Source organism: Sinocyclocheilus rhinocerous, unplaced genomic scaffold (genome assembly GCF_001515625.1).
Source record: "Sinocyclocheilus rhinocerous isolate Xijiao unplaced genomic scaffold, SAMN03320098_v1.1 scaffold1069, whole genome shotgun sequence".
Lineage (NCBI taxonomy): Eukaryota > Metazoa > Chordata > Actinopteri > Cypriniformes > Cyprinidae > Sinocyclocheilus > Sinocyclocheilus rhinocerous.
Window position 1 is genome coordinate 606,607 of NW_015635541.1, and position 17,747 is coordinate 624,353.

The 17,747-nt window shown below is 34.7% G+C and overlaps 1 protein-coding gene across 1 annotated transcript in view; it reads left to right on the forward strand.

Moving 5' to 3' along the window:
- Nucleotides 1–17,747, forward strand: part of LOC107747281 (protocadherin-15-like) — a 187,002-nt gene that overhangs the window by 74,322 nt on the left and 94,933 nt on the right. The window contains exons 7-13 of the mRNA XM_016561750.1: nucleotides 841–960; nucleotides 1,114–1,224; nucleotides 4,105–4,275; nucleotides 10,754–10,862; nucleotides 11,121–11,233; nucleotides 14,622–14,828; nucleotides 16,037–16,171. Coding sequence (XP_016417236.1) covers nucleotides 841–960; nucleotides 1,114–1,224; nucleotides 4,105–4,275; nucleotides 10,754–10,862; nucleotides 11,121–11,233; nucleotides 14,622–14,828; nucleotides 16,037–16,171 — 966 coding nt within the window. The remainder of the gene's footprint in view (nucleotides 1–840; nucleotides 961–1,113; nucleotides 1,225–4,104; nucleotides 4,276–10,753; nucleotides 10,863–11,120; nucleotides 11,234–14,621; nucleotides 14,829–16,036; nucleotides 16,172–17,747) is intronic.

Here is a 17,747-nt window from a genome sequence, read left to right on the forward strand (position 1 = left end):
AGAGAGAGAGAGAACATTTTTACATTTGTCAGCTGTTATGCCATTTTCATTTATTAATTTCAGACTCTCTTATCCAAAGTAAATTGCAAATGAGAATAATACAAGCAGAAGTGATTAATCCAGCATTGTTAATAAAAAAAAAAATAATAATACAGTCATTACCATTAATCATTTTTAAGTTTCAGAACTTACAAAAAAAGATTAATGCTAGCATTTTTTTGTCTTTGTAATGTCTTCCACCACAATTGATTTATTCATAAATGTACTGTCTCTGATGTTATTGGTTTTTATTTTCTTTAATTATATGAAACACCACTTCACTGAATATGCCAGCCATGGGTAAATCTTTCATTTATTTTTTTAAATCCTGCAGTGGTTTAATGAGACCTTCTATGAAACAAGAAATGGAAATTCATTAATATAGCACAGTAGGTTTAATGTATTATTATTATTATTGAGTTTACTTTTCAGAAAAAAAAAATAGCAGATGGAAGTGTCACCGCAGTTGTAGATTGACCCTAACCTGTTATTTTAATATCAGTAGTGTGTGTATTTTTGTGCAGGCATACGTACAGGTTTTGCTCTCTCTCTCTCCTTCCGTTTTGACTTTGGCTTTTTGTTGTCTTCTCTTTGTTTTTTCTCTGTGTATTTTCTTTCTTCCTCTTCTGTCCCTGTCTAGTCTGTCTTCTAAGGGGATTCAGAAGGAACACACACACACATACACACTATCTGGGTCAGACGGGTCACATCTGAGGCCTGTCAGAGTTGCTGTGTTGTTGCACAAGCATATAGCCAGTGTCTGATATTTGTTTCATGTGTTTTTTAATGATATCTCTCCAGCTCACTCCTGTCGGTACCACCATCTTCACCGGCTTCTCAGGAAACAATGGAGCCACGGACATCGATGACGGACCAAACGGACAGATCGAATACGCCATTCAGTACAACCCAAATGACCCGGTACTTCATCAGATCAAACAGACCTTCTGCAGTTACACTCAAGTTCTTCATTGTAATTAATGATTAATTTAAAGCAGTGACTTTATGAGTGAACTTTCAAACTGCAATGTTTTATTTAAAATAGTGCAATCTTTCTCTGTCTCTCTGCCTCAGATGTCAAACAGGACCGTGCGTGTTTCTGGGACGCTGTCTGGTAATATTGTTTTGGCAGAGCGGCTGAACTATGAGGAGAGAACTCGCTATCTAATTATAGTCCAGGCCAATGTAAGATTATTAACACATAAAATATCCTTCACTATCATACAGTGTTGTTCCTTTACGCCTAATACATTTAAGAGGAGTGTTTCAGGGTAAATACAACAACAGCTATAGTGACGTTGTTGATTACCACAGAAAATAACTTTAAAAATGGTGATTGCAATAATGCACTTAGAGTACAAAAGATTGTTGCTGTCTTTTGGGCAAGGCCTAATGCTGAGATAAATGTTAAGGTTTTGAAAGTGCAGCCACAAAGCTTAAACATTATGAATGTTCATCATGAGACAAGTGTGAAAAAAAAAATCTTACCATGTAATGCCTTGTAAATTTTGTGAATATATATGTGCATATATTTATTTTCGATTTTTGCATGTATGTGTTTTTTTTCTTATTTAAAAAAACTTTTTTTTAGTTCCAGTTTTAACAGTTGTTTGAGTGGTTTTGTTTAAGAGCACTGGTGACTTTAGTGCGTTTATGAGTGTGCATTTGAGAGTGCTTGAGCTTGCATTGGAGTGTTTTTAAAGTTTGCGTTTGTGAGGTTACCAGTTTGAATTTATAGCTGCGAGTTTTCGTGTGAGAGTTGTTGAGTTCACGTGTGAGTTTGCATTTGAGAGTTGTTGAGTTTGCATTCGAGGGATTATGAGTTTGAATTGTACTTCTAAGGTTACGTTTGAACGTTTTTGACTTTGTGTATGTATGTTTATTGGTTTGAATTTGTTCTTGCAAGTTTAAGTTTGAGAGTTTTTGAATTTGCATATGCGAGTTTATGGATTTGAATTTGAACTTGTGAGTTTTCATTTGAGATGTTTTGAATTTGCATTTGTACTTGCGATTTTACATGCGAAATTGGTTCAGTTCAAGTTTGTGAGTTTGCATTTGTCCGTTTTTGAGTTTGAGTTTGAAGGTTTATGAGTTTGAATTTGTTCTTGCAAGTTTAGGTTTTAGAGTTTTTGAACTTGCATTGGTGAGTTTATTGATTTGAATTTGTGAGTTTATGTTCATGAGTTTTTGAAGTTTGAATTTGTACTTGCGAGTTTACATTTGAGAGATTTTAAATTGACGTTTGTTTGCGTATACAAGTTTTTGAGTTTATGTTCGAGAGTTTTTGAGTTCATGTTTGTGAGTTTGCATTTGTACGTTTTTGAGTTTGAATGTTTATGAGTTTGAATTTGTAATTTGTACTTGTATTGAGTTTGTTTGAGAGTTTTTTAATATACATTGGTGAGTCTATTGTTTAGAATTTGAGAGTTTATGTTTTTGAATTTATACTTGCGAGTTTACATTTGAGTTTTTAAATTCATGTTTGTAATTTGTGTTTACAAGTTTTGAGTTTATGTTCGAGAGTTTTTAAGTTCCTGTTTGTGAGTTTGCATTTGATGGTTTATGAGTTGGAATCTGTACTTCTGACTTTTCCGGTTTATGTTTCTGAGTTTAAAAGTTTGAATTTATACTTGCAAGTTTACATTTGAGAGTTCCTGAATTTGCATTTGTGAGTTTATGGGTTTGAATTTGTATTTGCAAGTATATGTTTGAAAGATTTTGGGTTTGCATTTGTGAGTTTATAAGTTAGAAATTGTACTTGTGAGATTACATTTGAGAGTTTTTGACTTTGATTTTGAGGGTGAATGAGTTTGAATTTGTGTTTATGATTACTGTGCATAACACTTACAAGTTTGAAGAGTTCACCTGCCTTGAAACAACACCTGGAGCCATCGCTATAAATGCAGCTTAAAAGCTATGACTTAGTACAACTTCCATTGTTTTACTATAAACACTGTTTTTGATGTTGTTCATATGTTGTTTATCAACCTTAACTTGTTTATATTGCACATTATTGCTTTAAGTTCAAACCAACCCTAACAATGTGCATATACTTGTGCTAGTAATTGAAGGCTTACTTATCTGATCCCTGTAAGGAGCGAGCCATGAGCTGTAAGTCACTTTGGATAAAGATGTCTGCTAAATGACTTCTCACTCTGTAACCTTTCCTGTAGATTGCAAAAAAATAACCTTGAATTTTGGTCAAGCGCTCTGGGCCTGTTAGGTTGCCAGTTTGCACAATGCACTTTTTAAAATTCCAGGCACCTCCCTATATCTGTCACTGAATACCCGGCATCCTGATTCACTTCCAAATGCATCCCTCCACCCTTACATGAGCTGCATACACAACTAGCTCCAAACCCGTCTCGAACAGCATCCCTATGAGGGTGTCCAGACCCTGGAGGCCGTAAGCATGTTTTCATAGAGCCAAATGGCTCAAATAAATGCTTTACGTCAAGGCTGCAACAGCTCTCCTTGAAGAAAATGGAATCATTTCAGGATGTGGAAAATGAGGGGATGGATTTGTTACTGTTTTTTTTTTCTTTTTCTCTCTGAAATCTTTTCGAAGGAAAAATACAGAACAGCAGAGTTGGCTTTGATATGAATAATGCACGTTTTATTTAGATCCTGGTTGTTGGAATTTGTTAAGTCAATAATTACAATTTGGAGAATTACATTTAATTACACTACATTTTTTCTTTACCTGTTGGTCTGGATTCATTGCTATTAAATTTCATCTTGAACATCTGACAGTATTTAAGATTTTCTGTGTGGAAAAATACAAAGTTTATAAACGGTCATAAGTTCACAGTATGATATGCAAAAATTTATTTATGCATGATAATTTAACAGTTTTAAAAAACACCTTTTGCTTGTTCTAGCAAAATAAAAAAAAAATAAAAAGACTTTAGTTGACTTTAGTGTTTAAATATTTAAAAATAAATTAAACTATTGTTCTTTTCCCTCATTCTTCTGTTCTCATTATTGTTGTCTCTCTGTATGCAGATCTGTGTATGTGAATCTAAAGGTCTGTATCTATGGTAACATGCCAGCTTTTCTTTCCAGGACCGGGCTCCGTATCCGGGAACTCGTCGCACAGCAACCACTACTCTAACTCTGGATGTCTCGGATGGAGATGATCTGGGTCCTATGTTCCTCCCGTGTGTTCTGGTCAACAACACACAGGACTGTAACCCCATCACATACCGTGTGGCTATTCCTGAGCTCACTGACCCGGTAAGAACTTGCAGAGAACTTCAGAGGTCTTTAAATGTTGAATATTCCCTTCATACATTTATTTTCCAACTGAAAAAACAGGTCCAAACCAGGTAGCTGTAAGTGGATCAAGGACCATCTAAAGATCATGGTTTCTAGCTGGTCCCAGTTGGATATTTAGAAACTATAAACCATATAAAACCAGCTGCCATCTTAAGATTTTACCTGGATTTTCAAATAAGGATGTTGTCAGAACCTGTTACTTGCCACAAGCTACAGTCATGATGCTGTATGCAGCGTCTGGTATAGCTAGGTACAAAGGCAGGAAGATGTCTTAACTTGACCGAAACACTTCACCTGTGACCCAATAGCAAGACAGGGTGATCTGAGGTTATGCAGTGGGCAGCCCTGGATAGATGCTTTCTTAGAGAAAGACTTGAGTGCTTGAGAACAAGGTTTGTGCATGAGATTGTGCCTTGAACTATAAAGAAAGAAAGAAACGATGCACTGTATGTGCATTAATAATTCAGCCTCACACAGCAAGGACCACTCACTGACGGTTTGCTATCATTCAAATGTTTGGGGTCGGTAAGATTTTTTAAATGTTTTTGAAAAAAGTCTCTTATGCCCATCAAGGCTGTATTTGTTTGATAAAAAAGTAAAAACAGTTATATTGTGAAATAATATTGCAAAATAATTTTTAAAAATATATTTTATAGAAATCATTTTAATATGCTGATTTGGTGCTCATTTTTTTCTTAATATTATCAGTGTTAAAAACAGTTATGTTGCTTAATATTTTTGTGGAAACTGATACATTTTTTACTTTAATGAATAGCAAGTTTATAAGGACAACATTTATTTTAATATTTTCAACTTTACTGTCACCTTTGATCCATTTAATGCATCCTTGATGGATAAAACTATGCCTGCTAACCTCAAACCTGTGAATGGTATAAAATAAAATTATAAATGGTATATGAATGGTATAAAAAAAAATTTATGCAGTACAGCAGTTACCTGAGCATGTTTTTTCTGATGTCAGGATTCTGTGTTTTGCCCCTGTTTCTGGTCCTGTGTTTACTTATTTGGTCCTTCCTGTTTCCATTAGGTTCCCTGATTAGTTCCTCATTTGTTTCCAGCTGTGTTTAGTTTATTATCCTCATTTCCCTGTGTATTTAAGTCCTAGTCTGTTCAGTTTTTGTTTGTCAGGTCTACTCGTTCTCTATGTGTGTTGGCTCAAGCTTCTATTGTGGCTTATCTCCTGTGTTTCATGATTAAAGACTGTTAAACGTTTCCTCGTGACTCCAGCGTGCTCCCTCAACAGCGTGACGTGACAACTGACGAATGGCACAATTTACTTTTTCTTTTTTTTTTTTTTTTTTAGAGAATCCAATAGTGAACTTTTAATAATCATGTCTTGTTCGTTGACACTTGAAGGACATTTTGATGTTTTCACTGGACATTGTACGGACAAGCTCAAGAAAAGTGTAAAGCCCAGTATTTGTGTCATTGTGTTGTTGGTGTTTTGTTGACCCTTCACCGGTTAAATGTCAGTCCTTTCATATTTCCCATCACATACGTTGCTCTACTGACCTGTGCTTGGCTAAAGATGAGACTCATACAGCAGGGGCAGGAAGGGTGAGAAATGAGGGATTTAGATGAGAAAAATAGGTGGCTGATGAAAGTTAGCTGGTACAGATTGAATGAGATCAGGGACAGGGAGTAGAGACAAAGTGGGATGAGACCCTCAGTAAAACCACAGGGTTCACCACCCATCAAAGCCAAGATGTGAAGCTTTGATGAAATCAGACCCCAGTTGAGGTGAGCTGCGGTGGGCAGACCTCTGAGGAGATGGATCTTTATGGAACCAAACCACATGGAGAAAAAAGGAGAGAGTCCAGCACATACAGCCACGGCTGATCTTTGCTCAGGGGGGACTGCCGTAATTTATGCTAAAAATGTTTTCCACTGCAGACGCTGCACTCCCAACGGCTGCCAATTTCTGCACTGAATAAAAGTGCTGCAGATTTGCTTCATTTCGAGCTGTTTTACTCTCCTTTTTGCATTCTGCTTGCTGCAATTCATGCGTTTTCACAGAGACAATCTCCTTTCACTTTTCTTGCTGTTCTCTGATTATCTCACAAATTATAAAGGATTAGTGTATGAGGAAATCCATTTCAGAAATTTGATTTAGATTGGGTGACCCCCTCACAAACACATTTTACATTCATTCTGTTGATCTGCTCTGACAGTGGCTGTGTTTGGAGTAGCATACTTTCTGCAGTAGGCCTATACTATAGTATGACTAATCTATATGCACATTTTCTGTGCAAACATAAAATACTGAAAAAAAAAAAAAAGAAAATAAGTTAAGTTCAACTGGATTTTTAAGAAGCAAATATCTTCAAATTATCATCAAGGCTGCATTTATTTGATCAAAAAATAACAGTAAAAACAAAAATATTGTGAAATATTATTACAATTTAAAATAACTGTTTTGCATTTTAATATATATATTAAAATTTAATTTATTCATGTGATGCAAAGCTGGATTTTCAGCATCATTACTCCAGTCTTCATGATCCTTCAGAAATTATTTTAATATACTGATTTGCTGCTCAAGAAACATTTTTATTATTATCAATGTTGAAAACAGTTGTGCTGCTTAATGTTTATGTCGAAACCTAACACGAACTTTGATGAATGGAAAGTTCTAAATAACAGCATTTATTTGAAATATAAATATTTTGCAAGATTATAAATGTTACTAAAATTACTGTCACTTCTGACCAATTTAGGGTGTCCTTACTGAATAAAAGTATTAACTGCTATTAGTATTATTATTATTATTATTAATAATAATAATCTTACTGACCACACATTTTAACTGTGGTGTATCTTTATTTGTTTATTTGTTTGAGATGATAACGTCTCGGTTACGTATGGTAACCCTCGTTCCCTGAAGCATTAACTAAATTTAACATAATGATAACGGGGTCATGTGACAGCAATATAGCATGCTACTATTTGAAATAGCTGACTAAGTTCAGGCTGGGTGCACTATGAAACTATTTTAAAAGTTTTATGCTACATTGTAGTCACATTACCTCTCATGTTAAATTGAATTGTGGCTTTCAGCTATCTTCTTATACAGTACTGAAAATTCACATGCTACACATGGTACTGCAGAGATTTTAAGAGTAGTATTTTAATAAGTTAATGTAAACACATCCTGTATAAATGCATAATGTGTTCTGTTTCAGATACTATTTTTAAAACAATACTGGCCAGTAGTCAGTGTGTACTGCGCAGTATGCAGTAAGCATTATGCTAGTGTTCCATTCCCAACATAGATTCTCTCTCATTTCCTTTGGCAGGAATAGTGGTAATTAATGAGGTCACATATTTCACAATTAGAGCTGGGATATGGTTCGAGAGTCTTTTTCCTGTCTCTAGGCACAGATTAATCGGCCTAATGCCTGCTGGAGGGGGGGATTATGGGTAGTTTTAAACGTCTCAGGTGGGCAAGAATTCTGATTTACTGTGCTCACATATTTAACATGGAGCGTCTGTATTTACGCTGCCATTTTAATGAAGCACCCATCCCAAAGGAGATGCTTCTTATTATCATATCCGTTAGAGGCCATATTTGTCTACACGAAATGCACACTCATCTGTAGAGCACAGATTAATACAATCAAGTGTCCCAAGGACTTTGCTTTTAGCCCAGAGGAAAAGAACCCTCAGTGTATGCTCTTTCATAGCTTGAGACTTAATGGAGATCTCAAAGTGTTTTATTTATGTATCAACTTTGTTTCGGATGTTTCTCCTGAAATTTGGAGAAGTAAAAGTAGACACAAGTTGTATCTATAATTTAATGGACTTGAGTTAACAGGAACTAACAATGAACAGCTAAACTAACATTAACAAAGATTAATAAGTACTGTAACAAATGTGTTGCCCATTGTTACTTCTGGTTAGTTAAAGGAATAGTTCAACAAAAAAAATTACATTACTTGCTCATCAATGGATCCTCTGCAGTGAATGGGTGCCGTCAGAATGAGAGTCCAAACAGCTGATAAAAACCTCACAATAATCCACACAACTCCAGTCCATCAATTAATGTCTTGTGAAATGAAAAAAAAAATAATAATAATACAAATCCAAAATATTTCTTTCTCAAGTGAAAAAAAATTACATCTCATCTGAATTAGGAGAGATCTCAAATATCTTATTTATATTTATTTAGCCTTATTATTTTTGACAGAGCCATTAGAGAACATATCTATGTATGTTCCCAGTTTCATTCCTTCCATATTATTTCACAGAAATTATGACCTGGTCCTTTACTGGTGTATCAGGAGAAGAGGTTTCTCTAGCAGTATCTCTACCAATAGTGATTAATGCCCCCCAAAAGTCAGTGTGTGTTATGAGGTATGATGTGTATCTTCTCCTGGGCAACAGTGGAACTCAATAGTTATGTTTAGTCAAAACTAGCAAAGAGTATATATATATATATATAATTATAATTATAAACTACATATAAACAAACAATACTTTCAAAAGATATCTCCCCTGATAAATATTTTATGTAAAAAGTGTGTCAAATAGCACTGGTCTCTAATATATCTAACTCTTCATAAATTATCCCCTCCCACAACCACAAACACACACACACCCCACCCCCGGCTAAGACTTTTGTGTTTGACCTGATCTCAAGTCACACTTCTTGAGGACACCAACATCTACAGACTGAAACATTTGTAAGATTGCACAGTTCTGGGAAGAATCCACTTCAACAGAATGCACAAACCAGGTAAGATTAATTATTTATATTGGGTAATATAAATATAAATATATATATAATGTCAAAACTATATTTATACTGTAATTTTTCTCAGATAATGTTTCCTCTTTTCTACAGTATCCTACACACAAGACTGGGTCAACTCATCTTCAGAGATTATAAATGGTAACATACATAAGTTCAGAAGGTTGTTGCAATGTTTTATTATGCATTTTTGTATTGTTTCACCTATCCAATTAAATAGTTTCCTTTACTAAACACATTTTATGTCTTTTAGGTATGCTGCAGGAATTATGATGAGGCTATGAGGAAGAGGTTTTCATAGTTTCACTCCAGAAAGGCCCAGCTGAAACACTCAATCACGGTTGTGGCAACAACAACAAAAAGCCAGAGAGACAACAGTAAGTTTAGAAATTGACATGATGTAGCTTCTTAAATAGGCTATTAGCCTGTAAAGATTATTGTCAACATTACTGTTTTGCAGTTGCTGGAGACAAGGTCAACCGAAACAAACACAGAAAGAGCACTGCGGAGGACAGAAATGGTTGAGCTCAATGTAAGATGAAGATGTTGATGTGGCTGCACACAGGATCTACAGTGAGGAATGGAGTCTGCTGGGACACTTCATTTCATGTGTTATTTACTGCATTTGTTTGCAATCTTTAATTCAAACTAGATGTTGTATTTTTAAATGCTGAAATTGTTTTCTGACTGTTTTTATGTTTTGGATACTATTTACTATTTTCCCCTAATAAAGACAAACAATCAATCTGCCCACCTGGTCTGCAACCAATCACATCATTCACCTGTAAGGTTTTTGGGAGGGATGTATTCTAAATGTAACCAATAAATTCACTTTCTGTAAGGGTTTTGGGTGGGATAAATACGTTTACCAATGAAATGACTTTTGAGGAAAGTCTGTGTGCTCAGTGGCCCAAAAGCTGTCTGGTTTAGGGGTGGGATTAGTTTCAAATCAACCAATCCAGTTTAACATGAATAACCAAAAGGGGAGGGCACAGTGCCACGAAGGTGTGAACGCCCCCTTCATTTAGGGGATTACTTGCCATGGCAACAAATGGCTATTGCACTGAAGAATACCTCAGTAACATACATCCGAATTGATACATATCTGGCAGTATACGGACCTATGGTATTTCTACGGTGGCCGTGAAGTGCAAAGCAAATCACAATTCTGAAAACAACGTGTCTGGTCAGTAATACTCCGAGATTTGTCCGAAAATCTGCGGTGTGTACAGGAGTTTACTGGTCCGTATACAGCTCTTTTTTTTATGCAGTGAGAAATATGCACAGATCAGTCATTTACATAAGAAAACAGCCCAAAACAGTTCTAAATAAATATGTTTGGATGTAAGAGGACGTCGTGGGATGGACTTTTTCACTGGAGGAAACGTTATTATGAAATATTGACTTGTATTTTGGGCAGAAGTAATGGTTTGAATCAAAACTCCCTTAACTGATGAACTGGAGTCATGTGTTGGTGCGGAAGTGATGCAGATAGCATAGTTCAGATCATTTGGTCTTGGAAGAATCTGATGAGAAACGTTTGAGTCCAGACTAGGGTGAAACAATATATATAAAATGATAAAAAAAATTGCATATTGAATTAATTTAGCCTACTCTAATCTTGTTTGCCCCCTTAGTCATTTATTCCTATCTTCTTTTTTTCAGAGCAAACTGAACCCTCTGAATGTGACACCTCCCATTCGAGCCATCGACCAGGACAGAAACATCCAGCCACCCTCAGACAGACCGGGAATCATGTACTTCATACTGGTTGGTAGGTACTTCAATTCACATATTTTGCAAGTGTTGAAAAATAGATGCATATATACACAACTGTACTCTTAACCAATATTTCCATACATTTAAAAGAGAAACTCGGTTCTTTAATGTGTTATTAGGGTTTACAGCAGACTATATATGTTCAGGTAGGGCATATGGAATTCCCTTTTTTGTATCCAATAGCTTAGTATAAATAATAGCATGAATCATATAATAACACAAGTTTTGTGTCTCTCTCTGTACTACGTTTCAGGTCAACCTGCTACGTACCTAGAATTCTTTTCGCTCAACAGGAGCACAGCTGAGCTGCGGCTGCTGAAGCCTGTGGACAGAGAGCTGTACCAGCGCTTCAATCTCGTTATTAAGGTATCATCATCAGGTTATCTTCTACAGATGGCTGTAAAGATAAGAGAGGTTCATCTAACACCCTGCTCACCGTTTCCAGAGGCTCTTACATTTAAGCGTCAATAAGAGTGTCATCATTTTTACAATAGTACTGGCTCAATGCTTTATGACCAAAATAACACCCGGTATTAGCTGCAGTATATTTCTGGAAATATTATCTTCATTTTACAGCAATAGTATCCGAAATTGAACACAGTCTGTATGTACACACTTTCACTTTGGTTTTGTTTAAAAACCTAGTGAGCTGTCTATTTAGGAAGCATTTTAAAGCTTTGTAGTTGCTTTCTTGATGCAAAGGATGCCATAAAAGGTACACAGCATTAATTACTGTAAAAAATTATTGCAAGGCAGCATCACATATATCATTTTATAGAGAATGTGGTTTCACAGTGCATTTGTGATGAACTTTGCATTTGTCAATACTAAAAAAGATTGACTAAACATACATACTGTTCAAAAGTTTGAGCACTTTTATTCAGCAGGGATGCATTAAATCAGTGGTCACCAACCCGTCGATCGCGATCGACTGGTAGATCTTTATCACTGTCCCAGTAGATCCCGAACAAAACAGTAAAATAAGTACAAAAATGCATTACATTTATGGGGTTATATTAATGTATCACTGAAGGGTACTGGCTTGAGAAAAGGTTCGATGGCAATGGTATTTTCTTCTCCGTATAAAGTGCAACTCTGCTTTGCTTACAGCGGTAAACAAGGAAAAGCTATAGTGCGGTCGGTTCATAAGCAGTGTTGCCAAGTCCGCGGTTTTCCCGCTGATTGGGCTACTTAACACTGTTGCCGCGGGTTGTTGTTCATGTCCGCGGGTTGAAGCGACCCCAATAACGTGATATTTAGTCCCTGGAATGTGAATTTTACTTGAGGATCCCCGCCGAAAAACGTGTATTTTACCCCCGGAATGCGATTTCTACAGGGGAACCCTCCTTGAAACGCGATTGGACGAGTTTTATTGCGAAAACCTGGCAACCCTGTTCATTAGTACCACCTGCTGTCAGAGGGTGCGTCTCATTCAGACCTGCTGTTGTTTCGCGCAGATGTTTTATGTAGCAAATAAATAAATAACACCTAAAGTCAGACCATTCTGTTTTTGTTTTAAATCCTGAAATTAATCTAAATCAAATCAAAAACAACTGCCCCTTGCAGATCGTGATTAAAATGCAGTGGTTGCCTCTAATTTCAAATGGATAGATATTTTTGTTTAAAGCCAGTTTGTTTGTTATAAAGCAAATAGCCAATAAATAAATTTGCTTAAAAATCAGTATCAGTATCAGAATCCAATTTGCTAGTTAAAAATAAAGAAATAAAGAAATTAAAAAAAAAGTAAATCTGAATTAGCTATGATCGGCGCATCACTAATTAAAATACTAAGTAAAAGGCCTCAAATTTGAAGTACAATCTGGGATGTCTTTTTCTATCAATTCTTCAATAGGTAGATCTTGTCTTTCATAAAGGCCGAGGTCAGGGATCTTGGGCCTAAAAAGGTTGGTGACCACTGCATTAAACTGATCAGAAGTGAAAGTAACAACATTTATAATGTTTCAAAAGATTTCTATTTCAAATAATTATGTTCTTTTGAAAATGGATCATGGTTTCACAACAATATTAAGCAGCAAAATTGTTTTCAACGTTTCTGAAGGATCACATGACACTAAAGACTGAAGTAATGGCTGCTGAAAATGTGCATCACAGGAATAAATTACATCTTAAATATATATTAAAATGTAAGACAGTTGTTTTAAATGGTAAAAATATTTAGCAGTTTACTGGATTTTTCATCAAATAAATGGAGTGCTGGTGAACATAAGAGACTTTTTTGAAAACATCTTTCCAACAACCAACTTTTGAACAGTAGTGTAGTTCTGTCTAATTAACAATATACTATTTTACCCGGTTTTTGTATGTATCACATACAAAAACCGGGTAAAATAGTATGTTGTTATCACATCACATCATTAGTTTAGCACTGAAATTAATCAATCATTCCGGTTTCCCATGAGCTTTTTGCAAAGAGCATTATTTGTATGCCACACAGTTTCTGCCTATGTAGAGCGTTGCTTGAGATCCCATTTCAGTTAGGATGCTGCCTTTGTAGGTGGTAGACACCGAGGCAGCTCACTAGCTTTTGGAATAGAGCTTTGTATATTTAATTACATTAAACATGCTGTATCTTCTAATTGAATTGAGCTGGAAGAGAAAGAGCAAGAGAGAGAAACTGAAAAAAGGAAGTGAGCGCTGGTGTGAAATGATCCTGCTCTGTCATAGATTTTGGTGGAACAACAGTGTAACAGCAGGGGTAATTTAAATGTTTCCTCTGTGAAACGATGCATGACTGTGTTTGCTGTTATGATTTCGTCTTTTCATAATAACAAAGAACGATATGCTATTCTCAGTTCGCTTCAAGCTTGCTGAAATTCGAGCCCAAATAACAAACAAAGCATTGCCGCTGTCAACATTGTCAGATGTGCGCATGTGTGCGTGTTTCAAATGTGTGAAGTGGCTATTGAGTTACTGAGCTGCAGTCTTTCATGGCTTCTTAATGAAATCAGCGATAGACGAGGCTCATAATTGAAATGAAAATATTCAGGGAGATGTATCCACATACTCCTCTTTAATAAACAAAGATCAGTTTGAGCCGTTTTGGGTCCATGAATTTTAACTGCTGGACTTTAATTAGAAATGAGTGAAGATTAATTAATATCCTTTGATGAATTAGAATTTAATAGGAAAAAAAAAAAAACGTTTTACTTGATTGGCTTTAGACATTACTACAATTTTGTTACACTAGTTTAACTACACTGAAAAAAAAAAGATTTTATTTATTTTAATAAAATATATATTAAAAAGTTTTATATAAAATATAAAGTTTATATTATATTATATATTTTATTATATTTATATTTTATATACCTTTACATTACATCTTAAACTAAAACCATAAAAAATTTTCTTAAAATAAACTTGAAGTGAAATGAAATAAAATATATGAAAAATTAAATAAAAACTCAAAATATTAATAAAAATTATCTCAATTATACTTTTTTTTTGGACATTTACCATCATGATTTTTTTTTTCTTATGTACCATGTTGGATATTGTAGCTTGGTAATGTCATTTTTATGTAATTTTACTTAAAGGAATGCCATGTGAATACAGTGTTATTTGAATATGTTAATAATTCATTACCATTGTACTGTCATCATGATGTTTGAATAGAAATACAGCAGATTATAGTTTGTTTGCAAATTAAAGAGTGTCAAGCAACTGTCAACCATAGGACAACCTTAAGCTTTTCTTTTTAGAGAATTTTAACAGTTTGTTTGTTCGTGAACAGGCCGAGCAGGATAACGGTCACCCTCTTCCTGCATACGCTGACCTGCAGATTGAAATTCTGGATGAGAACAACCAGGCGCCATATTTCCAGCGTTCCTCGTACCAGGGCTTCATCAGTGAGTCTGCCTCGGTTGGCACCACCATCTCAGGGAGCTCCAACCTCACGGCCCCGCTGGGCATCATCGCACTGGACAATGACATAGAAGAGGTGAGATGTTCTCATGAAAAGTGCCAGGACATTTTCAAAATGTTGCTTCACTCCTGTCTTGGGAATGCAAAGATGCATAAAATCACAGATGGTTTCAGTCTCTCCATATGTTTTATATTGTAGCTGCTGCCAGGGGCCACACCAGTAGGTACCAGAGTGATGTGATGTGTGCCCTCTTTTCTTTTCTTTTGTATTTATAATATAGTGGTTCAACAAATGCAGTTTTCTTTCCTCCTTTGCTGTGTTTCCTATTAATACATGAAGTTGGGACATGATATATTGAATAGTTTGTCTTTTTTTCGCCAGTAGTCTATAATTTGTCACAGTTGTGAGCCATTGTTTGTGAGGCAGACGCTCTCATTCTAAACAGCAATCGATTGCACAAAAATGTGCATGCAAAAAGAGTTAACCGTTATATTTTTCTCTTTTCCTTGAAAAGAGAGACTGTAAATTGTAACCAAATGTTATCCTGGGTTATACATATGTAAATATGCAAAACATATCAATGATTGTGATTTTAATGAGTCTTTAATTGTATAAAAGTACAATTACAACTAGAATTATACTCTTGATAAAAAAATGTTGATGTATGATAAAAATACCAGCTTTACATAAGTTTGTTTTGGAGTTTTATTTCAAACAAGTATTTTACATACATACACACACACACACACACACACACATACAGTATATTTATTTTAATTAATCTTATTATATATTATATAAACTAAATTCAATTATACTATCCATGTCTATCCATTATACTGTTGTATTTTACATATATTTTATATACATCTCTCTATCTCTCTCTGTCTATGACTGAATTAATCAAACATAGACTGAATAGATGAGATAAATTAATAGACAAACTAATGCAGGTGGTTTGCAGACAAACAGCTTGTATTGACATATGATCAATTTTAATGACACAGCACTTTTGTGCAAATGTGCATTGCGCTTCGTTTTCTCTCTGGATTTATACATTAGATTTTGACTTTTGAATTCTCTGGACTTTCAAACAAGCTGTTGTATTTCTGTAGAGGCTCTTGCGTGTCAGAGTGTATTAGGTGGTTGAGTGATACTTTCTTTAGTGTTATGCAACATGAGGATTGCGTGACTGCATGAGGTTTGTTTGGACGGTGTGTCATGCTCATATTAACGTGTGGTGATGCTGCATTTGACCTCTCAGCTTTGTTTGTTTTGTGAAGACAAAAGATCCTCAGTTGAAGATCACTCTGAATGACTACACCTCCATCTTCTCCATCACATCTACTGGCATCACACGCTACCTTACTCTACTGAAACCAGTGGACCGAGAGATACAGACCAACTACACCTTAACGGTACGTGACACACACAAACATAATGTGCACACACATTTACCTGTTTGAAAACCTCCTATTGGCTCTTATTAACCATTGAATCACTCAGAAATATTGCATTTCATGCCAAAAAAAAAGAAAAGTTTTGAATTTTGTATAAAGAATAAAGCCTATTTTAGGACCATTAAATTATTAAAGGACATTTTATGTATTGAAATTCATATTATTATTGGGGGTGATTCTCATTTCTGTATTAATGTAATTTTTTTATGTATATTAAAGGTCAGTAATTAATATTTAAATCCTAAATTAAAGATATTAATGCTATATATAATGTATGAAAATTGCATTTTTAAATGATAAAATATATGTTTTATATATAAAGAAAAATATGTATAATATATGCATTTTATTGAGATTTTAATTTGAAATTTCCAATCTGTTTAAATTTTTGAATTTCCAATCTGTAAATGTATAAAAATGCTATTAGCAAATGCTGGTGAAATTATTCTCATGATTAAAAGTTATTCATATGATAAAAACATACCAACATAGACTGAATAGATGAGATAAATTAATAGACAAACTAATGCAGGTGGTTTGCAGACAAACAGCTTGTATTGACATATGATCAATTTTAATGACACAGCACTTTTGTGCAAATGTGCATGCGCTTCGTTTTCTCTCTGGATTTATACATTAGATTTTGACTTTTGAATTCTCTGGACTTTCAAACAAGCTGTTGTATTTCTGTAGAGGCTCTTGCGTGTCAGAGTGTATTAGGTGGTTGAGTGATACTTTCTTTAGTGTTATGCAACATGAGGATTGCGTGACTGCATGAGGTTTGTTTGGACGGTGTGTCATGCTCATATTAACGTGTGGTGATGCTGCATTTGACCTCTCAGCTTTGTTTGTTTTGTGAAGACAAAAGATCCTCAGTTGAAGATCACTCTGAATGACTACACCTCCATCTTCTCCATCACATCTACTGGCATCACACGCTACCTTACTCTACTGAAACCAGTGGACCGAGAGATACAGACCAACTACACCTTAACGGTACGTGACACACACAAACATAATGTGCACACACATTTACCTGTTTGAAAACCTCCTATTGGCTCTTATTAACCATTGAATCACTCAGAAATATTGCATTTCATGCCAAAAAAAAAGAAAAGTTTTGAATTTTGTATAAAGAATAAAGCCTATTTTAGGACCATTAAATTATTAAAGGACATTTTATGTATTGAAATTCATATTATTATTGGGGGTGATTCTCATTTCTGTATTAATGTAATTTTTTTATGTATATTAAAGGTCAGTAATTAATATTTAAATCCTAAATTAAAGATATTAATGCTATATATAATGTATGAAAATTGCATTTTTAAATGATAAAATATATGTTTTATATATAAAGAAAAATATGTATAATATATGCATTTTATTGAGATTTTAATTTGAAATTTCCAATCTGTTTAAATTTTTGAATTTCCAATCTGTAAATGTATAAAAATGCTATTAGCAAATGCTGGTGAAATTATTCTCATGATTAAAAGTTATTCATATGATAAAAACATACCACCCCCCCCCC